We start from the raw sequence: 21,907 nt of genomic DNA on the forward strand, positions 1-21,907 counted from the left end.
TGAGAAGCAGTAGTGTATAATGCATCCAGCTAAACAGCTGGACTTCTTCCTGTGGTGGGCAGGAAGCAGGACTCAATTATTCCATACATATTATATGTCAGATTATATAATAGTTATATTCTATATTATGTATTCATATAATATGTATTACATAATGTGTATTTTATGCTATACGTAGTAATATGTGTAATATATATATGTGTGTTGGGGTTATATATATATACACATACAGACAGGCTTACTGAAGCAAACTTACTAGATGGCTGGTGTTATTTTGTAATGCTCATAGCACTTATGGATGGCAATACACATTCCCTCCCTTTCTACACAATCACAGGCTCTGTATTATGTGACATTACAATGCAATCAACTTGAACACAGATAATCAGACAGGCAAAATTCTTCCATTCTCCACCTTCTGCAGATTTAGCTTAGAACACTTTGAAGATACAACTTATATTCTTCAAATCTGCCCTTCAGCACATTAAAGATAAGCTGTTCTTTTCAAACAAAAACTGAGTTCTATTAAAAAATATTTTGGCGAATATTTAGCTAGAGCCCTCCTTCTCTAACCACCCAGAATTACATTTTACGCATAAAAAGTCTGCATTTTAAAAGCCCAGTGTTTAAATATCTGAAAATGGCCAGTTAATGCAAGAAACCATTGTACTTCTTCTATGTATAGCAAGTTTTGTTCATCATTTTTCCAATATACATATTTATCCAGTTTTATCTCTGCTTCTTTATTCCATTGTAGAATAGGATGAATGACGTTGGTTTTAATCGATCATTTATTTTTGTAAATGTGTACTGAACATTGCAAAAATTATATAATCTAAATATGACCAAAGTTATGTTAGGACAATCCCTCATTCTTATGATGTGAGGTGCTTGATGTAAAATTGGAGGGATTTTTTTTTCAAGAGATGTGATACGGCCTCATCAGATTTTTATGATTTTATCTACCTAAGTGAATCTATTAATAGTTGCAAGCTTTTACTTACAGCTGCAGCTAACAGTGAGGAAAAGTTAATGGGATAGTCATCTTAAAAAGAAAAAAAGAAAAGGAAGCAGATAGGCAGTTCACGTCGTATTATCTATAGGTACCTTCATGGCAGTAGAGACATAGGGAAGGAGTCATTCATCTCAGTGGTGGAGCAGGCCGTTGTTCTAATGTTGCCTTGTTCAGTGAGGACTCTGGGAAGTAACAAACAAAAAATATTTCTGACCATTTACTAAGGGGATACAGAGAATAATCACATGCTGCTGGTTACCTCTGAATACCACAGTGTCCACCCCGGTGGCAGGGCTGCCCTCTCTGTTGACTTATAAACCAATGGCTTCAAAATGCATTTTTGCTGTTTCTTGTCTTGAGCTACCTCCTTCCACAGAGGCTTACTCAGTCTGTGCTTTCAGGAACTGGTGGCAAGCTGAGGTGAATTTATCCCCAGAGCAGCCAGCTTCGCTCTTAACAAATTACTGGAAGTAATTGCAAAGGGTAAAATCACCAAATTGGTAGAGGATAAAAAAATTGTGAGCCATAGTCATCATGGTCATAGACAGACTGAGTCTCGCCAAAGTTAATTGCTTTTTTGATAGAATTACAGCATGAATGTGCAAAGGCAGAACACTATATTATCATGTATTTAGATTCTAGGGAAGCACTGGATACTGTTTTTCATTAATTGTTACTTTGAAACTTCACACAAACTGGCTTTGATACCAACACTATCATACACATGACACAGAGTTGCTAAAGGATGAAAAAGGGTGATAATGAACAGCAGAACACTGAGGCCTGACTTGGGAGACTGCGGTCCTGGTACTTCCTTTAAAAAAAAAAATCAAAGTTTATCTATTAATGATTCATAGATGAAAAGGCTAAATTATGTGGGCTGAAGATTGGATTTGGTGTTTTGACTAGGTTGATAGACAACAGTGTTATTTGGTATCAACTGAATAGTATCATACCTCTAGAGAATTAATTATTGAAAGACAGTAAAATGGATATGACAAAGAGCAGTGAGGTGTAAATAGCAACCATTACAGAGGTTTATTAACAGAATATGTTGTCTTTGCAAAAGCATTGCTATTCCATTTCCAAACAGTAATTTGTTGCTTTCTTCTCTTCTAGTTGCCCATATTGGCATCTTCTGTTGTTAGCCTCTATTTTCTTGAACTTACTGATGTCTTCAAGCCAGTACACTCTGGGTTTAATTGCTATGACAAGAGTCTGAGTATGCCATACATTGAACCTACACAAGAGTCTGTTCCCTTCTTGATGCTGCTTAGTCTGGTTTTTGCTGGACCGTCAATTACGGTAAGTTTGAGGTGCCATTGTCACATATTAAAGATTTTGAACACAGTTTCAATTGGCATAAAGAGAATAGCTCCTTTAGTTTCAGTTCGGCTGCAGAGTATCATCCAGACTAATTACCTTAGGATTTTAAATTCATCTTTTATTCTTCTGTAACAGAAGGAGACACACTTCAAACATTCCCTGTAGCACTTCATCTACTTGCACAATCTTGACTGTGGGCATTAATGTTAAGAAATAGCATCTACAGTTGGGTGAGAATACCTTGAATCATTCTGTTGTGCTGTACAAATATTTGAACTTTTACAGACAGGACATCTCCATGCTCTGAGATACAACAAAAATTCAAGATTTTGTTGGAAGTGGAAGCCTTTGATTTACAGCCCTGAACATGCCACTTTTGTTACAACAAGCTTTATTCAGTGAGAAGGTATATCAGCTGTGTCAGTGGAATCAATTACACTTTCCCAAATAGCACTGGGACTCCACTAAATTGCAAGTTAGTCATTAAGAGCAGGCAAAAGGGGGCTGATTTAATCATTCACCTAAAGGGAGGAGATGATTTCAGCAGAACAGAACTGTCCTGTCAGAATATGAGCAGTTTGGTCACTATTTTACAGGAAAAAAAATATGAATTGTCTGATACAGTTGAGTATTGTCCCTGTTGGAATTGCTGTGTCAATTGAAAATGAAATCTGAACTCTTTACCTTTATATATATACTAGAGGGAATTCATTGTGCCCAATTTTAGGCAGCTCAGATAGGAGCCTTATTGTCACACCACTCCCGTTTGGCAAATGGAGAGAGAAATTCACCTTGAGTGGGTGATTCCATGCACCTAAAAAGCTGAATCAACCTTCTGAAAGGGTCTCTTCTCTCCCCTGGCAGCAATGACTGCTCATCTCAGTTAGTCACTTCTCTAAGGCCAGCTGCAAATGTATCTCTGCTGCCAGCTCCTCTGAATTCCCTTAAGTTCATCCAGTTCATTCCTTTTAGAATACTAGCCAATTTGCAGTTACAAAATCTATAAAATGTGATGTCCATATAAAAATCATCAAGTGCTGTTCTTTCTTGGCTTTCCAGGATATTTTTTGTTTATTTGTCTTCTCTTAAACTGAACTCTTCTTACTGTGTGTGATTTTGGTTGCTTTGGAAACCATTTTTGAAGGATTTTGCACAACCATCAGGCTAAAAATTGTACTCATTTAGGAAATGGGAGCTAAGTCTCCTGGTGCAGATGCTTACAGCAAACTCCAAATACAGTGGTAAAACCAAAACTTTAGTATTGCAGTTTGGCTGGGTTTCTTAAGTTTGGACAGTGGTTCTGATAACAAGTGGAATTGCCTGAAACAACCATAGAAGGAATCTATGTAGGCTCACTTGGGCCGCAGTAGAGGGGTAAAAGCTGAGTTTTACTTCAGAGAGTTTATGTCAAGCCTAGGTAATATCAAACACCTGCAATTGAGATGAAAGATGTCCATTTCATTATGGAGTGTTTATTAAGGGCTTTGATTAAAGCAAAATGATTTCAGTATTGCATGAAATTTTGCAATAGAAAATGTTATTCTTGCTTGAATCATTCTCCTACCAGCAGTACAGAAAACTAACCAAAACCATGCCGTGTAAGGAACTCAAACCCACACTTGAGCATGCCTATCAAACATAAGATCAGTAAAGAAAGTAAATCCTGAGGCTTCAAAGTACAGGTGCTTAAAGGCTGCAAACCTTATGAAGGTGTAGTTCATTTGTATTAGTGTGAGCATGAATGTGATGCTTGTATTAGTTGGAGAATGGGCTCTGATAGTGCAAAATACACAACCTTCCTTTAATAAAAGGCACTGAAGATGGTGTAGAGCATCAGCTCTTTCTTATTCAATACCAATTCTGAAGTAAAAAACTAGGAGGTTTTTTGTCCAATTCTTCCCTTTTTCTTTGGAAAAATAGGCCAATGAAGCTCAATGCAAAAAGATTACAATTGTGCGATTGTCATCTTGAAGAGTTTAGCATTTTATAGTTCAGCTTCCATTAACTTTTCAATGAATTACACACTTTATAAAACCTGTAAAATACAGAAAAGAAAACATGAGCTATGTGAGGAATTGAGGATCTCCACTAATGTAGCATATGCTAGCCTGTGTCTGCAGTTCAGGTACTTACTTCAGTATAAGGGAGAAGGTCATCAAGACTCAATAAAATACAGGTGTGATTAAGCCACATTTTAAACATTACCAGAGAGTGTAAATAAGAAGTTGTTTAAAAAAAAAAAAGGGGGGGGGGGGGGGAGAAGACAAGCAAATTCCAGTCTCAGTTCCTCCTTAAAGGTTTATATAAATATTAGAGTAGGACTTAATTTTTTTCTATATTATTTTTGTTGATAAACTCAGTTTTTTCCCAAGACTGGAGAACACATGAAATCCATTCACTTTATAGTAAATTTTTTTACAACATATATTGCATTTTATAATTTATTTTCCTAAGCCATTATTACAGAAGGATCTGTCTAGATTTGGGGCTTTATGGGTTGTTTTTATTTCCATTGGGTTTTTTTGCTTGTTGTTAGTGAGCAGTAACTGCTTATAATCAGGTTTGTTCTGTAGCCCTGAAGTGCTACAGAAAATTACTACCTGTGTTATTGACATATGTCTTATACCTTGTGGCATGCATGAAATTTTCTATATGTATTCATAAACCACAGGAGACTTCTGTGTGGAACAATTGGACTTGTACGAAATTACCAGCATGGGTATTTTATGTCTGGAATATAGATATACCTGAATTGCAGTGTGACTTCCATTTTCTTCAAAGAACTTTGCATCTGATCCTCTGACATATTTTCTCTCCAGTTATTCATTCAGAAGTCATAGAATCATAGAACGGTTAGGGCCAGTTATTTAATCATATCAGTGTAGGTTCAAACCCTTCTCAGCCACTGACTAAAAACCTACTTAAAGGTAACAATGTGCTTTCTAACAGAGATCAACAGGAAATTAGATCACATTGATTTGGGAAATAAATTCATAAGGAGAGGAATTCACTGTTGGCAGTTTCAGTCCTACTCCCTCCTTTACTGTGGGGGTTTGTTTCCTTGGAAATACCAGCCTCTGAATTTTCCTTGACATAGGCCTTGCTGTTTCCCAGTTTTCTCCTCTATCATCCAAGCTAGTCCATCTCTCTGTTGTTTTTCCCTGTGCCAGACATTCCCTAGAGCCTGGCTTAAAACTATTAAAGTTTCTCTGGTTTTTTAGGTTTGAAATACTACTTATTTCTCCGTGACATCTCAGCTGTAAATTGATCAAGTGGGGACAGATAATAGTGTCCATAGTTCTCATCTATTTAAAATTCCTTAAATCACCCTTACCACTGACTTCTCCATGTAATGAGACAATCTTCATTACTTCAGTTTTTCTGGAAGAGAAACGAAGTTTCAATTTATTAAACTTTTAGACTAAGTTTGTCCATTATATCTCCCTTCTCCTAGGGTGAGGGGTCTTAGCATGCGCTAACGTCACTGGTAGTTACAGCAGATTCAGCATAATTCAGATGCTTTAGCATCTCATTGCATTGTAAGCTTTGTGCATTGCGTATATTAGTTTTCAATACATCTGTGGATAGACAAGGTGAATCTCCTCTTAGTGGTGAGAACTGCCTCCTTAATTTCAGTATTTCAACCTAACCCTTATTCTGAACTCTGTACAAACCCTATACAGATTTCCAAGTTGTTGCACTGATTAACAAGGGAAACAATCAAACCTGAGACTGCAAATGTATAAAAGGATCTGGATTTTCTAGCAAGTAACACCATATTTCATTTATGTTCTTCTCTATTTCTGTTATAAACTCTGGCCTAGGGCTTCAGCCATAATCTGTTTTGCTTGGTGTGGTCAAAGGGACCATAAGCACAGGACTTTTTCTGCTTCTGTGGATTTACTTAAAACCCCAGCCAAATTACACAAACACAGAAGAGGAGGCTGCCACATAATTAGAAGCCGTTAGGGACTGCTAGGCTTGATGCCAAGACTGAGTGCTAAAACCACCTCAGGAGCACTAAGATACTGCAGTGGCTGTGGATTATTTTAGAGGCAAGATTCTCTAATTATTACTTCTTTATTGTAGAAGCATCAAATTTCAGCTGTGGATCAAGACCCCGATTCCACTGAGCACTGTATGCTGTATGCCACTTGCATTTAATTTCAGTGCCACCTTCTTGCCTGCCCTCACTTAGGCTAAGTTGCATTACTGAATGTTTACATATTGATACAAATCTTTTAAAGGAGAGTACATGTCAATGGGTGACATCGGTTGTCGTATAGTTATATTTCAGCCTTTTAAATTCAATCAGTGTCCTCTGAATAACCGCTACATTTAATTTAACGGCTTCTTTGTCATTGCAGATAATGATAGGAGAAGGAATTCTCTACTGTTGCCTGTCCAAAAGAAGAAATGGGATTGGAACAGAAGCCAATATTAATGCAGGAGGATGCAACTTCAATTCTTTTCTGAGAAGAGCTGTCAGATTTGTTGGTGGGTTTCAAATGTTAGTCACAAAGAAGAGCTTTCCATATACATTCATTTTTCACCATGGAAGTTTCTTTCTCTGAAACAGCCTTTCAGAACAGTGCAGGGCTGTCAGTGGCCTAGATCTTCTTCTGCCAGAAAATGTGAGAAGAAACTGTCAAATGGAGTGACAGAGCAGCCCCATACTCAGTAGTGCAGCATCTACACTCTCCATTTTCCCTTTCTTCTCCTGTACTATTGTCAGTGTTTTTAAGAGAATAATTTGGTTTTTATTCTCTTCCCACCTTGAGTTGGCTTCCTTTTAATGGTTTCAGCGTATAGTTTCCCCTGCCTGTCTGCAGTGCATCATAAGGATTCAACCCACCTGACACAGTATTCAGCATCACAGTAAAAACTTATCAGAAACTGTCAGTAGATTTGACATTCTTCTTCTGGGATATGTTTATCCACCTCTTGGTAAAGGGCTAGAATCTGACAACCTAATGATAGAGGAACATGTTAAATTGTTTTATTTTACTTTGTTTTAATTGTCATTTATGAAAACTGAATTTGAACAGGCAACTGCACTCCGTTCACCTTCTTACAGTTAATTTCCTCTACCAATGAGTGGCTAAAGGAAAAGTTTTCTCTGTTCGAGAAATATTTCATTAGAGGGTGCAACCTAGGCAAAGACATCCTGCAGAACAGCAGACTGAAAACCTGGTAAGAGGACTATACACCCGGTTTCTGTAGTCTGCCAAGCAGGGAGGTAATGACAGGAGAGGCTATGCAGTCTATGACCGGTAAAGCATCCTCTTACGAGCAGCAGTAAGGAAGTGAGCAGAGGAGGTGGTAGATTACAACATCAGCAAGGAAAACTGTAAAGATACCCCACACTCGCTCCTTCTCCTCCTGTATGGCATCCCATTCCATCACCAAAAAAGGCAAGCTCAGAAATGCATGAATTTGATTTGTAATTCATACTCTGAATTTGCAGTTTCTTTCATATTTTAGTGACTTTAGCATTCTTCCAATTTTAAGATGAAAAATAAATTTATTTATATAAATACAAGTAAGGAATTAGAGATAAATCTTTAGGGGAAAAGCAGTTGAAAATTCTCAGTAAAACAATTGCATTTACTTCAACTGACTTGTAAATTTGGCTTTATTAATCAGACAGAAACATTGATCAATTACCAAAAAGACTTTAATACTCGGACTCGTGGCAAGGACTCAGTACGCAAGGAATACCAGTGGTGTGCAGGTGGTCAAAGTTATTACCAGCTGATGAGTTGGTGGTAAAAATAGAACAGGTCCTCAGAGCAGTGATCTAATGGGCAGCTGTCCAAGTTATTGAAAGCCTGTGTCCCAATGGGCATATCTAAGGACTGGATGAGCACATACGCTTATCATCATTCTCAAATAGTTGGCTGTCCTTTAGTCAGTTCAGAAAACTGCTTACCAAATTGAAGCAGCTCCAATGTAGTTCACTTTTATGAACAGATGTTGGAGGACATCAAGCCATCAAAATGAAATGTTAAGTATAACGGGAAGAAAACAAGCATAAACAATCTTAAATTTTTACATTAAGGAATTCAACTTTGCAATAAGCTTTCATAAAAACAATTACATCATATTCTTCAGTTAAATTCTCTTAAGTTCAATGACACAAGCCACCGGAATTCCACTGAATGTATGTCACAATGAATTAATCTAATTTATGTATATAATAAAGTTAACAAGCTCTACTGATTTCTTTCCTAGGTGTTCATGTGTTTGGTCTTTGTTCTACTGCTCTTGTTACTGATATTATACAGCTGTCAACAGGATATCAGGCACCATATTTCCTGACTGTTTGCAAGCCTAACTATACATCCTTAAATGTATCCTGCTCAGAGAATTCATATGTTGTGGAAGATATTTGCTCAGGAGCTGATCTCAATATTATCAATGCTGGAAGGTTGGTTCTATCCTTCATTGTGTACATTTTTATTTGTTTTATTTTTTGTTTTCTGTCCCAGTTTCAAGATTTTTTTTTTTCTAGTTAAAGTCTGAATGAGTTTTGTCAATTTTTTACAACAAAGGTGAGAGCATAAGATTCTTTTTAGTGATGTTCAATTTTCTGTATAAATGTATTAGGCCAACAGTGAGCTTTGGAAGACACTGTCAGATTCCGAAGCACAGTTGTTAGAAGCTAGTTATTTTCCCTCCCTCAAAGGAGACAGTTTCCTATACAGTTATTAATATGCATAGCTTCTACGGCTTTTCCTAGTGGGATCTGGATAAGTTCTCCGTAACAGGCAGTGGAACATCCAAATACTTTATCTGAGACCTCTGTCTAACATACATTACTGTTCTGTCATTTTGGTCTTAGTTTTATGAGGCTTGGTTTTAGGATTTGTTGGAGGAGTTTGTTTGTTGTTTCTCTAGTTGATAAAGTTTTTTATATTGACAGCACTGAAAAAATCCCTTTATTAGAGGAAAGACCACAACAGTGCAGATCTGTGTGTTCCCATACACATGCCTTTTCTTTCATGGTATTTTTAACTGGTGGTTTATTCTCCTTGATCATTTAGTCTTTAGCCTCCCTACTTAGACAGCCAGGAGAGAAATTAATATTATTTATAATAACAGGTTTTGGAAATGCGTATCAGTCAAGTTGAGATATAAACCAGACTATATATCTTATTTTAAACAAGGTCGATGTGATAAAATAGTGATAATTCAGTGACTGATGACAGGTCATAGATTTAAACAAGGAATCTGAAGGTAGAAGTCAGTAACTTGTACTGTTCTAATACATCTGCTACTCGTTAGTTCAAGGACTTCATTAGTATGAAGTGTCCTAAATATAAGCACTACACTACTGAGAAATCATGAAGCCCTTCACTGAATACAACAGTAGACTTCCGTATCATTGCTGTACCAGGAAATGGTATGGAAATGCCTGTTAATCATGGAATGTTTGATTGTTTTGCAGTCCTTCAAAATTTTGGTGTTTTTTTAAATCTCCTGCTCTCCAAAAAAGTTACAGCAAAATTATAGAATACTTGAAATGACTACAATTTCTCTCTCTGACTCAGGTGCATAATTTCTTTGTGCACCTAATTAGTAGACGTGAAATTGTCCATTTCACTAAAGCTTTGCCCTCCTTTCTTGTTCTGTGTGCAGCCCAAGGTGCTAGCTTTTCTTTTAACTTTATGCCTCATGGCATTACATTTTTGTCACAAGGATATTACTGAAATGTTCTGGCTATATATTAAGGCACCTCTCCCCAAGTTTGTTTGCTTTTCCATTTATTTCAATGGTCAACACACTTGGGAATCATGAAATGATTCGCTAAGTATCTTCCAGCAAATTTCGTAATCTCTCTCCTTTCACTGGAACAAACCAATTTCACTGATGTTTAAAGACCCTCAATTATTTGATGTATTTGGTCTCAAATATGTCTAGTGGACGAAGACTCATAATTAGCATTGATTAATTTGCCATATCTTTTCAATTTATGTATGTGGGCATGATCTGGAGCTGGAATGAAAGATTGTAGCTCTATTTGGCCCAAATAATTTGGTGTTGATAATTTTGGTGAAAGGCATAACCAGAATTACTATATCAGCCTTCATCTCACTGTCTCTTTTCCCGTAACCGTTTGCTGTTGTTACTGGGATACCGCCATTGAAGCCTGATGCTTGCAAGCAGTGTCTTGCACCTGCGTGGTGTCCCATGGAAATCGGTGTGGCTTTACATGTGAGCAGGCAGAAAAATTTTCAAGATTACATCTCATTCCTTTCATTATCATCTCAAATATGATGCCTGCTGCTCTGAATTGACTGCCTGTAGCCATTACAAAAATGCTGATCACTCCTAAGTTTAAATATCGTCACTTCCAAAAACCAGTGAACTTAGTTGTAACATATTAAGACTAAGAAATTGGCTTTTGTGTGTTTCTGTTTCTTTAGGAAGATCACCATATACTGATATGTCAAATTTATTCCTATCATAGAGGATACATTTGGTGATCTACAATATTCTGGCACTACCCTCAGTTTCTCCTTGATTCAATGTTATTGTACGTTTCTTTTATTAAATTGTTGCTTCCTTGTGCCTATCTCAACTTTACCAAAGCGATCAGCACTTTCTACCCGTTCAATACTTCCTGCAGTCATCTACTATAGGAGTTATGGTATAACTTCTCCAGCCCAGGAGGTTAATTTGACTTCAATAATTTCAGCCTGTAAGGGACTTGTTCTTCTGAGATTGCTAATAGCCTTCATTTTTTATTTGTACTTCCCAGAAATTTTGGCTCCAGAATTTGCCTCTAGACTCCCCTGTGAAAAGTATAGAGAAGAACACATAATTGTCCAGCTGATTATATGAAATAATTTTCTGCAACATCTTCACATATCCAGTGATTTCCTTTGTCCATCTTTTCCTCTATTTATCTTCAAAGAGCCTTTTCAGTCATTTCTGTTCAGATCTCCAGTGCGTTCTCTATCCTCTTATCATTTCTGATGTTCTGACTCAGTATGACTCTCTGTCTCACTATGACTCTTTCTCATCGTTGTTCCCCCTCTGCACATCCTCATGTATGAGCATTTAGAGTGAAACACTGTCATCTGAGTTCAGGACCTGTTTTATTTGAGACCTTTGTTCACGTTTTCAATACAGAGCCATACAAAAAGGCTACATATTTTTAGCTTGAATTATTTTCATTTTAGATTAAAAGATAACAGAAGATCAAAAGCAGTGTCACTTTTAGAGAGTACACAGATTGCATTTAGTCTGTAACATGCTGTGCTTGCCCTGAAAGCATCTGAATAAAAAAATAGAGTAAAGATAAAATCGACTGTAGCATAGTGACACATCTCATATACTATAAAATGCGATCAAATTAAGGTGAAGTTCTGCATGTGACTAAAGTTCATAGAATCAAATCTAGACATTAGCTTCACAGAGACTGTAAGTCGATTTATGCTTCCGCTAAAACCTGCAGAGGGTAAGGAGTTGATTAGCCATTATAAACACTGACATTTTTTTCATGTCTTTATCCTCGTGTCTTCAATCCTGAACTTGTTCCCTGGGGATACTATATGTGAAAAGTTTGTTTGAAGGGGAGGAGGGAGTGGTCAGGAAGAGAAGCAGCAGAAGAATTTAGGTCTATCCTTAGAAATGAAAAAGGAATCATGCTGATTTCATCTTGGCCAGAGTCATGAACCTGCTGGAGCCATGGGCTTAAATTCAGGTCAGCAGTGTGGCATTCACACTGAACTATGTGCAGACATTTAATTGCCAATAAATTATTTAGAACAGACAAGGCAAAATGCATAGGAAAGAAATTTAGAAAGTAGGCTCTGCTGCTTTGCAGAAAAATGTCTTTGTCTGAAGGTAAAGGATGATGTTTCAGTCTCTGCTATCTTAAAGTAGCTAACTCAGGTGCTCCTAGGAAAATGGCTATACATGGAACCCAGTTAGGGTGGCAAGACCCATCTGCGAAGCTGAATGATTTTTCAACAAGCTGAGCTTTCTCAGATGAAAGTGGCTGCTATGGCTGCAAGATAGATGTGCCCTTCTTCACCAAGACAGCCAGTACATTACGTCACATGTCCATGCCATTTTAAGGAGATAAATGTACAGATATAAACTACACTACATCTTCACTGCATCTTACTGACTTCTAGAACTCATATAAGTTTTTTAGGGCTTCTACAAGCTATGAACTAGATGTCCACCTTAGAACAGGTGTTACTGAATCCACCTCCAGCTGAGTTTTTACCCTCTGCCATGTAAAGATCTCTACTTCATGTTCCCATCACTTTTCTTCCGTTGTTTTTAGAGGACTGAAATGGGTCCATAAGAAGAATAATGTTAAATGTTAGAGGGCCTCATGTGATAGTTCTGTGTAGCTGCTACCTATGCAAAACCTCCTTTTCTCGGTCAGAGAAGTAGAAGCTAAACTGTCACTTTTAATTTTCTATCTGTAGCTTCTGACTCAAGACCCAGTCCACATCATTCAAGTACCCAGGTTTTCAATGGGAGCAGAAGTCCCTCAGCAATTTCAAGAACAGACCTGACATTACCTACTGCCTCACACAGTTTGGACATATTTTCATTTGCACTCTAATTCTGGGCTTCAGGAAGAGGCCTAGTAACTCCTAAAATGCCCTCTCCATGTTCTTGTGCTCCATTCACTGCTATCATGTTATAAAGTGCTAAAATTTAAAAAATAAACCTGAAGACATAGCAAATAAAGATGTAGTTTGCCTCTCTGAGAAGATTCTCACCCTGTCTTCACCCCATTATTAAAGCAACAAAGCAGGGGCACGAAGATGATGAATTTAGTTGCTGAAGTTAGGGCCTTATTATCAAAGTGTATGAGTCCTTACTTTGAAAATAGTCCAACTGAAGTCAGTGAGAATCATAAGATCAAAGTTCATGCATTAAGTAATATAATTAGGTACTTACTAAAAAGTTGTTATGGAAATTTATTTATAGAAATAAATGTGTAAATATTTTTCTTAATCAAGTATTCAGTCTTTAGCTCATTCCCACTGTTCTCTTAGCACACACACTTTTCTCAGTATACAAAAAGAATTTTGTGTTAAATATTTATTTCAAAACAAAGACATTTCATTAGCATTGGTCCTTTCTCCAGATTATAGAAAAGAAATTTAGAAATTAAATGTTACTAATAGATCATATATTGCTTAGGAAGTATAAGCTGAAAATGACTGTACCACCCAGTGTTTTTTTTCAAGTGAACACTAGCACAGTGTATTTGAACTGAAAAGCATAATTTGAGTGTCCTTCCTTGGCAGAAAGTCATTCCCTTCTCAACATGCCACCCTGGCAGCCTTTGCAGCAGTGTACATTTCGGTGAGTAACCAACTCTGTTTATTTTCCTTTATACAAGACAAAAATCAGAAAGTCATTTGCTGTATATGGTAAAGTTATGTGTTGCCTAGGTATCCTGGATGGGTGTACGTTTTTATCCTCACAGTTTGAAAGCAAAATAAAACTACTAACAGCTAAAATAAAACCAGGTCTATTAAGAATACAGAAAAGATTCAAATGCTTCACATCCTTTGTTAAGAAGCAACAAAAAGTGTAATGTTAAAGTGTATTTGATGCCCTTTATTATTCACATTGAAAATGCAGTGCTTATCTGTCTTACAGGGTGATATTTTAACTTACCATTCAAATTTAACCTTTATGTGTTCTGCCTTTTCTTTATTGCTGTCTTGACTTGACTCAATGCTTTTAACCTTGAGGCATTAAGGAACAAACATTTGTGTGATGTAGTTTCATTTGACCTCCATAGAATTGCAGCATGGATGAACTGACGCAATCACTCCCAGAGGCTTCCAAGGTGCTGCTGCAAAGCAAGTGAATAAAAACCATCAGTAACTAGCAGGGAATTGTAGGATATGCTGCAGAGATAACAGCTGATTTTACATATCTGAACAATGACATTTCTTCAGTAGGGGCTATGATGTTTGTATGAGTGACTGCTTACTTGAAGTTTAAAAAACCAAATGTAATTCCATCATTCATGTTGTAAAAATCAGAGGAAAACAACAACAACCAGTTATCAAATTGGATAATGGACTTGTGCATGTACTGCGAGCTTGCCAGTATTTATTCGGCCTAGGGAGAGTCCAAAATTTGGAATAGTACTGATGAACCATCTCCACTTAATTTTTGTGACCTCCCTGGCATCCTGGTCCCCAGCTGAGAAATGGCTCTTTAAAGCATCTGAGGTTAGCCTTTGTTAGAACAGGTTATTGCTTTCATCTGGCATGACATCTGGCTGCTGTATTTCAGAAGCAGTGGCTCCTTAGTCACATTTACAGAACATTGAGACTCTGATTGTGAACAGTATTTAGGCATAAAATCCTTATCCTAATTGATGTCAGTAAGCAACATTGCCTTTGTTTTTGGAAACCCATTCCTTGTGATTTCAGATCTTCTTACAATAAGTGAGCAAATTTTAACAGGGCTGTAAAATACAATTAAGCTGATTATTTGCAATATTACTGTGTAATAGTGATCTATGCATGAAAGAAACATTGAATTCAATAAATTAATATCCTTTTAGGTAAATTTAAGTTTCTTCAACTGCTTCTTCATTTCTTTCTTTTTTCAAGATGTACTTCAATTCTACGTTAACAGACTCCTCAAAACTTCTGAAACCACTCTTGGTCTTTGCTTTTATCATCTGTGGAATTATATGTGGTCTGACTCGTATAACCCAGTATAAGAATCATCCAGTTGATGTTTACTGTGGCTTTCTCATAGGAGGAGGAATTGCTCTCTATTTGGTAAATATAATATTCAGGTAGTTAAGTTTTAGCAAATAAAACTGATAAGGCTGTAATAAGAGTACTGATACTTTTTATTAAATCCTTTCCTCATGGTTACATGCCATAATTAAAAGTATGGTCAAAATGTGTTGAAGATGATGATAAAAATAAACAGGAAAAAGCAAATATGTATTTCAGTTTGAAGTGCCACAACAGTGCACAAAGTGGTATATAATCATTTGGCATTGTATACAAAAACAGCTCTAATGTTATATGCTTCATTAAATACTTCAAGATACTCATCTTTTCTACTCCACACTTACAAGCGTGATGCAAGAAAAATATTGGGTTAATTGGTATTTGTTGCCAGCCCAAGTTTATATTGTCAAGGTTAGCTTTATGATGTCAAAACAATGGTTGAATTACTATGCAGCAACTCAGCCGAGTAAACTGCTGAACCTGCAAGAAATCAAAGGCAATATTACACCCTTGTGATTCTTTGGAGCTCTTGGGGAAGTTATGCAGGGGAAATAGGATGGCCAAGCCAGGTTATTCCTATGCTTTTCTTCTGTATTCAGTTGAAATAGATAGAGCACCTAGGAATGGTCCTGTAAAGGGAGTATGTAGGATAGGCCTGTTTGTCCGTAGGAAGCTTATCAAGCATTTGTTTTTGCTTGCTTCTCTCATTATGTCCCCAACATGACTGTTGCTGCCCTAGCTATTCAGCAGGGTCAACCCAGGTGCCTGTGAGCAATCATGAACTTCTACTGACATTTTTGCTTCAGCATGGGCTGGTGAACAGAAGTGTCTTAATAGCCAGTGGGATGTTTTTGATCCCCACGAAGTCAATGATGTATTTTAGTATAATATAAAATAAGTTCATATGCTATCCCCCTTTTTTTCTGTCAAAAGATAATCTAAGGTACAAGAGATGGTTTTCAAAGCTGATTGGGGGAAAAATGGCTTTCACATTGGCAGAAGAAACAGCAACCAGGGTAGATAATAGAAACCCCACTAACGTCAGTTCCTATGATTGCACTGTGAGCAGAAAGACACTTTGTTAAGAATATTATTTCAAACTATTAAGCTGTTGTAGACTATCATAAATGGAGCTGTTGTTCCCATGTTTGAAACCCACAAACAAGTATGCTCTTTGTTAGGTCTTCTCCATATACTGTTGCATGACAACATACATCAGAGAGTACATTGTCCTGGATACCCAGTAAATCTTCCCTGAAAACTACACACCAATAAGAGGAAGGGGAGGGGAAATAATATCAAACTACAAATAACTCTGAAAGGAATTTAAAGTACAAGTGACCAAAGTGACTGCATCAGGCATTTGACCCTTTCATGGAATATTCTCTTTCAGTGGAGTCTTTTTAAAATGACAGCATTTTACAGTGAGTCTGCTGAATAAGAAAATGTATAACTATGTCTTGTTACAGTTCTGCACGGCTTGGAAAGCAATTGATTTAAAATTGATAAATTGTTCTGTCATGCAAATATTGTATTACACGGCGATTATGCAGTAGAAAGGGCAGAATCACAGAGCGGAAAACAACTCAAGCAGTAACAAGATTCGGTAAATCAGAGTAGACAGTAGTGTAGCTGTAAGAGAGCTTTGCCTAGAAGTCAGCAAACATTTATTTTGTTATTTTCATAACAAAATGCTCTTTCTTCAGCTGTATCTGTTGCTTTATAAAATGAAGAACACTGAAAGAGGCAAAATCTTTTCCTCAGCTGTTTATTGCAATGAACTATGTGCCCTAGTTATCCTACTGAGACCACTTCATACGTATCTAAGATGTACCAGATGGAAGACAGAATTTGGAATAAGGGTATAGTGGTAAGGAATGGAAAGTGAGCATACTCTGTCAGTTAAGCTGGACTAATTCTATCACTCAATATTTATTTAAAGGCAGAAGAATATAATTAAAATACCTTAAAATGCCTCTTTTTTCCATAACTGATTGTTGATGCTTCTATTCAAATATCAGGGCCTGTATGCTGTGGGGAACTTCTTACCAAGCGACGAGAATGTGTTTCACACAAATTTTCACAGAGAACATCTAAGGTCTATAACAGACCTCAGTCAAGATGCCAACAGAATCATTCCAGGTAAAAATGGTAGCAGCAGTGATGGCATTGTCTCTCACCGCACAGAGAGTATGCTGAATAGAAACCACAGAGATTCAGGGTCTCTGACCAATATCAAGAGAGCAAATGCTGATGTAGAAATAATAACACCACGAAGCCCAATGGGAAAGGAAAATATGGTTACTTTCAGCAACACTTTGCCAAGAGTCAACACACCATCCTTGGAAGACCCAGCAAGACGAAATGCAACAATACACGCATCAATGGATTCTGCCCGTTCCAAACAGCTACTTTCCCAGTGGAAGAACAAGAATGAAAGTCGAAAGTTGTCACTGCAAGTAATAGAGACTGAATCTGGCCAGTCACCACCAAGGGCTATCGAAATGAGGTCAAGTTCAGAACCTTCCAGAGTGGGTGTAAATGGTGATCATCATGGCCCAACTAGCCAATACCTGAAAATTCAACCTGGCAGTGTACCAGGTTGTAACAACTCAGGTCTTTCTGGTGGGCCAAGGGTCTCTATTCAGTCACGTCCTGGCTCATCCCAGCTGGTACATATTCCTGAAGAGACTCAGGAGAATGTGAACACATCTCCCAAAAGTAGTTCAGCTAGAGCTAAATGGCTGAAAGCTGCTGAGAAGAGTGTTGCATGTAGAAGCAATAGCCAGCCAAGAATCATGCAAGTAATAGCCATGTCTAAGCAGCAAGGAGTGCTTCAGGGCAGTCCAAAGAGTTCAGAAGGAAGCACAGTCACCTGTACAGGAGCCATCAGATATAAAACCTTGACAGACCATGAGCCAAGTAGCATCGTCAGAGTTGAGGCCCATCCAGAAAATAACAGACCTGTAATTCAGATGCCATCAGAAGGTGAAGGAAGTGGGTCATGGAAATGGAAAGGTCCTGAAAAAGTCACCCTTCGTCAGACATATGAGCTAAATGATCTTAATAGAGACTCTGAGAGCTGTGACTCCTTAAAAGACAGTTATGGGTCAGGTGACAGGAAAAGAAGCAACATAGATAACAGTGAGCATCACCATCATGGAATCACTACAATAAGAGTCACGCCAGTGGAGGGAAGTGAGATAGGTTCAGAGACTCTGTCCATTTCTTCTAGCCGGGACTCAACACTTCGAAGAAAAGGTAACATCATTTTAATCCCTGAGAGAGGGAGCAGTCCAGAGAACACCAGAAACATCTTCTATAAAGGCACATCCCCCACACGAGCATACAAGGAATGAGAGGAGACATATCAGCTGGTCCGTACCACCATGAAGTAAACACATATTGACATGGGTTCTGCTCTCTTTGTTTTGAGCTGATATTTACCTTGAATGTGCCAAATTATTGACCAGCAGCCTAACTGTTGTTGAACACTGCTGATGTGCAATGTTCATGAGCCTGTGGAAAACACGTGGTGGGGGGAAAAGCACAATACCAGAACCTAACTAATGTGACACATTTTCATACAACTTGTTTCTTCAGATTTAAAACGTTTATCTGAGGGTGATGATGTCAATCAAAACAATGGTCTTGAACACAGACACTTTATTTCCTGAATGTGCCAACTTTTTATTTTATTTATATTTGTGTCCAAAATCAACTGAATTTTTTCACAGCAAAGGCTGTGTCAGTGGTATATATTCACCTTTGCAGAATTTGCACCAAATCTTTAATACAGGATGGTGCTGATGATAACTTTACATGTTTTAAAAAATTACATACTTACTAGACTCTACAAACACATGACATATTGATGTGCAGTTACTTTAAAAGTAATATTGCTAATACTATGATGATGGCTGCATTCATTTAGTGTAGGAAATATTTACAGCTTTGTTATAGTGGATCTTTCAAATTCGAAGATTGCAAAGGTTTTGTGTCGTTCTTTAAGATGTCTACTGCAACAAAAAATGTGTGGGTGACATTCCATTAGAATGGAATAACTATCTATTTTGAATAGTTTTGCTGCTACTGCTCAACTTTTGTTTAAGAACAGGTGCTACTAATGAAGAGGCTGGTTCTTAGTGGGCTAACTTGTAGAATTGTTTTAAATTATGTTTTTAAAGGGGTCTTTTAAAAGTACTACAAGTAATTCAGATTTTACATTTTTAAACCTCTTTTTCTGTCCTTCAGCAACCTTCCATTTTTCTATTAGTTTTTAACCATATAATGCAGGACATCAATAACTGCAAGATGTGCAAATGTGAAAGGTGAGCCATGAGTAAATAAAAATAAATGGCCACTTTCCTGACCAGCTTCCAAGGAGACTGTAATTAAAATCATAGCTCACACTTAGAAGCAGTCATTCACCTCACTTGCTTAGTATGCCACAAGAACAATCACAAGTTTCACCCCAATCACCATCATTTATGGGATTTATGCTTCGCTTTAAAAATGGAATGCCTTGGTATTGCAGAATCACTGAGTGTTGCATTGTGCCACTACTACTGTTCACCTCCCTTGACACCCCCCCATAGCCTTCTTAAGCATTATATTTTTTTCCCACCACTGCCACTTAATATGTAGAGTCTTTGCACCTGAGAGAACACAGATTGTTTTAGTAAATTAAGCTTTGAATATAAAAAAAGAACTTGCCTGCTAAAAATCTCCATTGCCAAAAATTGTTGAACAGATAAGCTCTGAAAGGAATAAACACAGCATGTCCTGGGCATGCTAGAAGAAATGCCTCATTACATTTGGCTCTGACTTTATTAACTTAAACCATGAAGGAAGCCGGGGCAGTGCTCACCCAGTGCAGCTCCTCATTCTCTCCTAGATTATTTCCGCCTGAAAGGGAACTACTCTCAGACATCTCCCAGCTCCCCTGCGAAGAGGGGGAGGGAATGGTTTAGCAGTCCTCTCACTGAGTAAGTAGTAGCAGATCAGGCCTGTTCTCTGGCTTCTTGAAAGGAGTGTTTTGCTCTAAGTCCTCTTCTGATTTAGGGTATCAGAGAACTAGATACACACTACATAGTCAGAATATGTCTACTGACCTTACCCCACAGAGGTCTGAGAAGAAGATAAATAGCACAACACACACAGAGACCAAAAAAAGAAACCAACCAAACAAACCCCACTAAACCACAAACAGAAAAACACCAACACAAAACCAAAACAAAACCCCAAACCCAATCCTAAGTAATTTCAGAAGTATGAGAATGGTGTTTGCTAATCTCTATAGTAGAAGGGATTCAAAGTCAATGGAAAGCTTTATATACCTTCCCAGTCATACAGGTGCTCCGGGCTTCACTGAGTGCTGCCAGTCAACCCTGTCAAGCAATGCTTCCCTCGCCTGCCCATCACCCAGTGCTGTGGAAGAGTGTTGGTCCTTCAGGAAATGACCACACTTTTCCTGCTAGTAACAGAAGGTGACCCCATCATACATCTGATGAGTGGAAGGAAGTATTCTGCAGGTTACGTGTAAGAAGCTAACTGGTAGGGTTGCAGCATATTGGGTATGTTAAAGGCACAATATGTTGAAGACACTTTAAGGCTGGGTGAAATAATCATAGATGCCAGGGAAAAAAAAGAGTAATTTTTTAGAAATATGTTCTCAGTATTTACAAGTCAGGATTTGTTTTTGCTTTTTAAAAGAATGAATCTTTAGTCCTTGGTGTTTAATAACAAAATTTCGTACAAGGTTCCTAGGAATTACAGACACTTGGATTATCATGACCAAAACCCTTTGGATTTAGTTTAGTCTAGGTACGTGATAAAGCAGATAGGATTAGCTTTAAAGGAATGGGTAGAACACAATTGCTGTTGGCCTATCAATGCAGGGAAGTAAGATGCAATTGTTTGTTAATTTGTAAGTGTGGAGGAAAAGAACATAAATAGATGAACCTGGAAACTGAAATGAAGAATAATGGCAATAAAGCAAAGATTAGAAAATGTTTCCTCTGGCAATTTAGCTGGTTTGGAAACAGCAGGATTCCTGGTGGGAGTGTTTGTTCTTTATTCCTTAGTTTTAGTCAGATATATATTGGCATATGTGTTGCTTTTATTACGGTAAAACTTGCTGCACTATTTCAAGTGCAGCGTGATATTTTTCCTAAGGTTTCTTAACAAAAGATTTTAATGCTCTTGTGTAATCATTGAAATTGTGTTCTTTACATAAATATTGATATATTCTTTTTTACTCAAAGTGCCAAAGGCTACTGTTTTTAATAATGGCTTATCAAATTATTTTACGTTAGAAAGCAGAAATGTAACAATATATACATTGGAACTCAGACCTCTGCATGTATATTTGATAAGGAGCCTTTTGTACAATTACTCTTTGTTTACATTCCACTGATACCTTAATTTAAAATTAATCAAATTAATTGACAGGTGACATCTTAGTGTTCTGATTTTCTTACTTGCTAACAGGCACGAATTTCTTTGTTAGGCTGTGCTTTACTGAGAAAAGAAGATACTCAGAAATAAAATATGTTTTTAAATGAGAATTCTCTATATAAAGTATTGTGTTTAATAAAATGTTATGCAATGTTTTCAAACGGAAAAGAATTTGTAAACTGCTATAAATGTATTTTGTTAAATAAGTACAGATCAATGCTACTGTGTGAGTTTATTGTGCTAACATCATGAAAATAAAGATAAAATTCTTCAATGAAGTTCATTGATCTCTGTGGTGAAGGAAAGTCTCATTCATCCCCAAATTATTTTTCAATATTAGGTGTCTCATGACATGTTA

General features: G+C 37.3%; 1 protein-coding gene across 2 annotated transcripts in view; it reads left to right on the forward strand.

Annotated features, from left to right (window-relative positions):
- PLPPR4 (phospholipid phosphatase related 4) overlaps positions 1–21,827 on the forward strand; it is a 34,410-nt gene extending 12,583 nt beyond the window's left edge. For both annotated transcript variants that reach the window (XM_075424987.1, XM_075424988.1), the window contains 6 exons: positions 2,135–2,320; positions 6,709–6,838; positions 8,576–8,771; positions 13,627–13,684; positions 14,956–15,129; positions 17,112–21,827. In XM_075424987.1, the coding sequence (XP_075281102.1) occupies positions 2,135–2,320; positions 6,709–6,838; positions 8,576–8,771; positions 13,627–13,684; positions 14,956–15,129; positions 17,112–18,449 (2,082 nt within the window). In that variant the 3' untranslated portion in view covers positions 18,450–21,827. The remainder of the gene's footprint in view (positions 1–2,134; positions 2,321–6,708; positions 6,839–8,575; positions 8,772–13,626; positions 13,685–14,955; positions 15,130–17,111) is intronic.
- Positions 21,828–21,907: the final 80 nt, after the last annotated feature.

Source organism: Opisthocomus hoazin, chromosome 6 (genome assembly GCF_030867145.1).
Source record: "Opisthocomus hoazin isolate bOpiHoa1 chromosome 6, bOpiHoa1.hap1, whole genome shotgun sequence".
Taxonomy (NCBI): Eukaryota; Metazoa; Chordata; class Aves; order Opisthocomiformes; family Opisthocomidae; genus Opisthocomus; species Opisthocomus hoazin.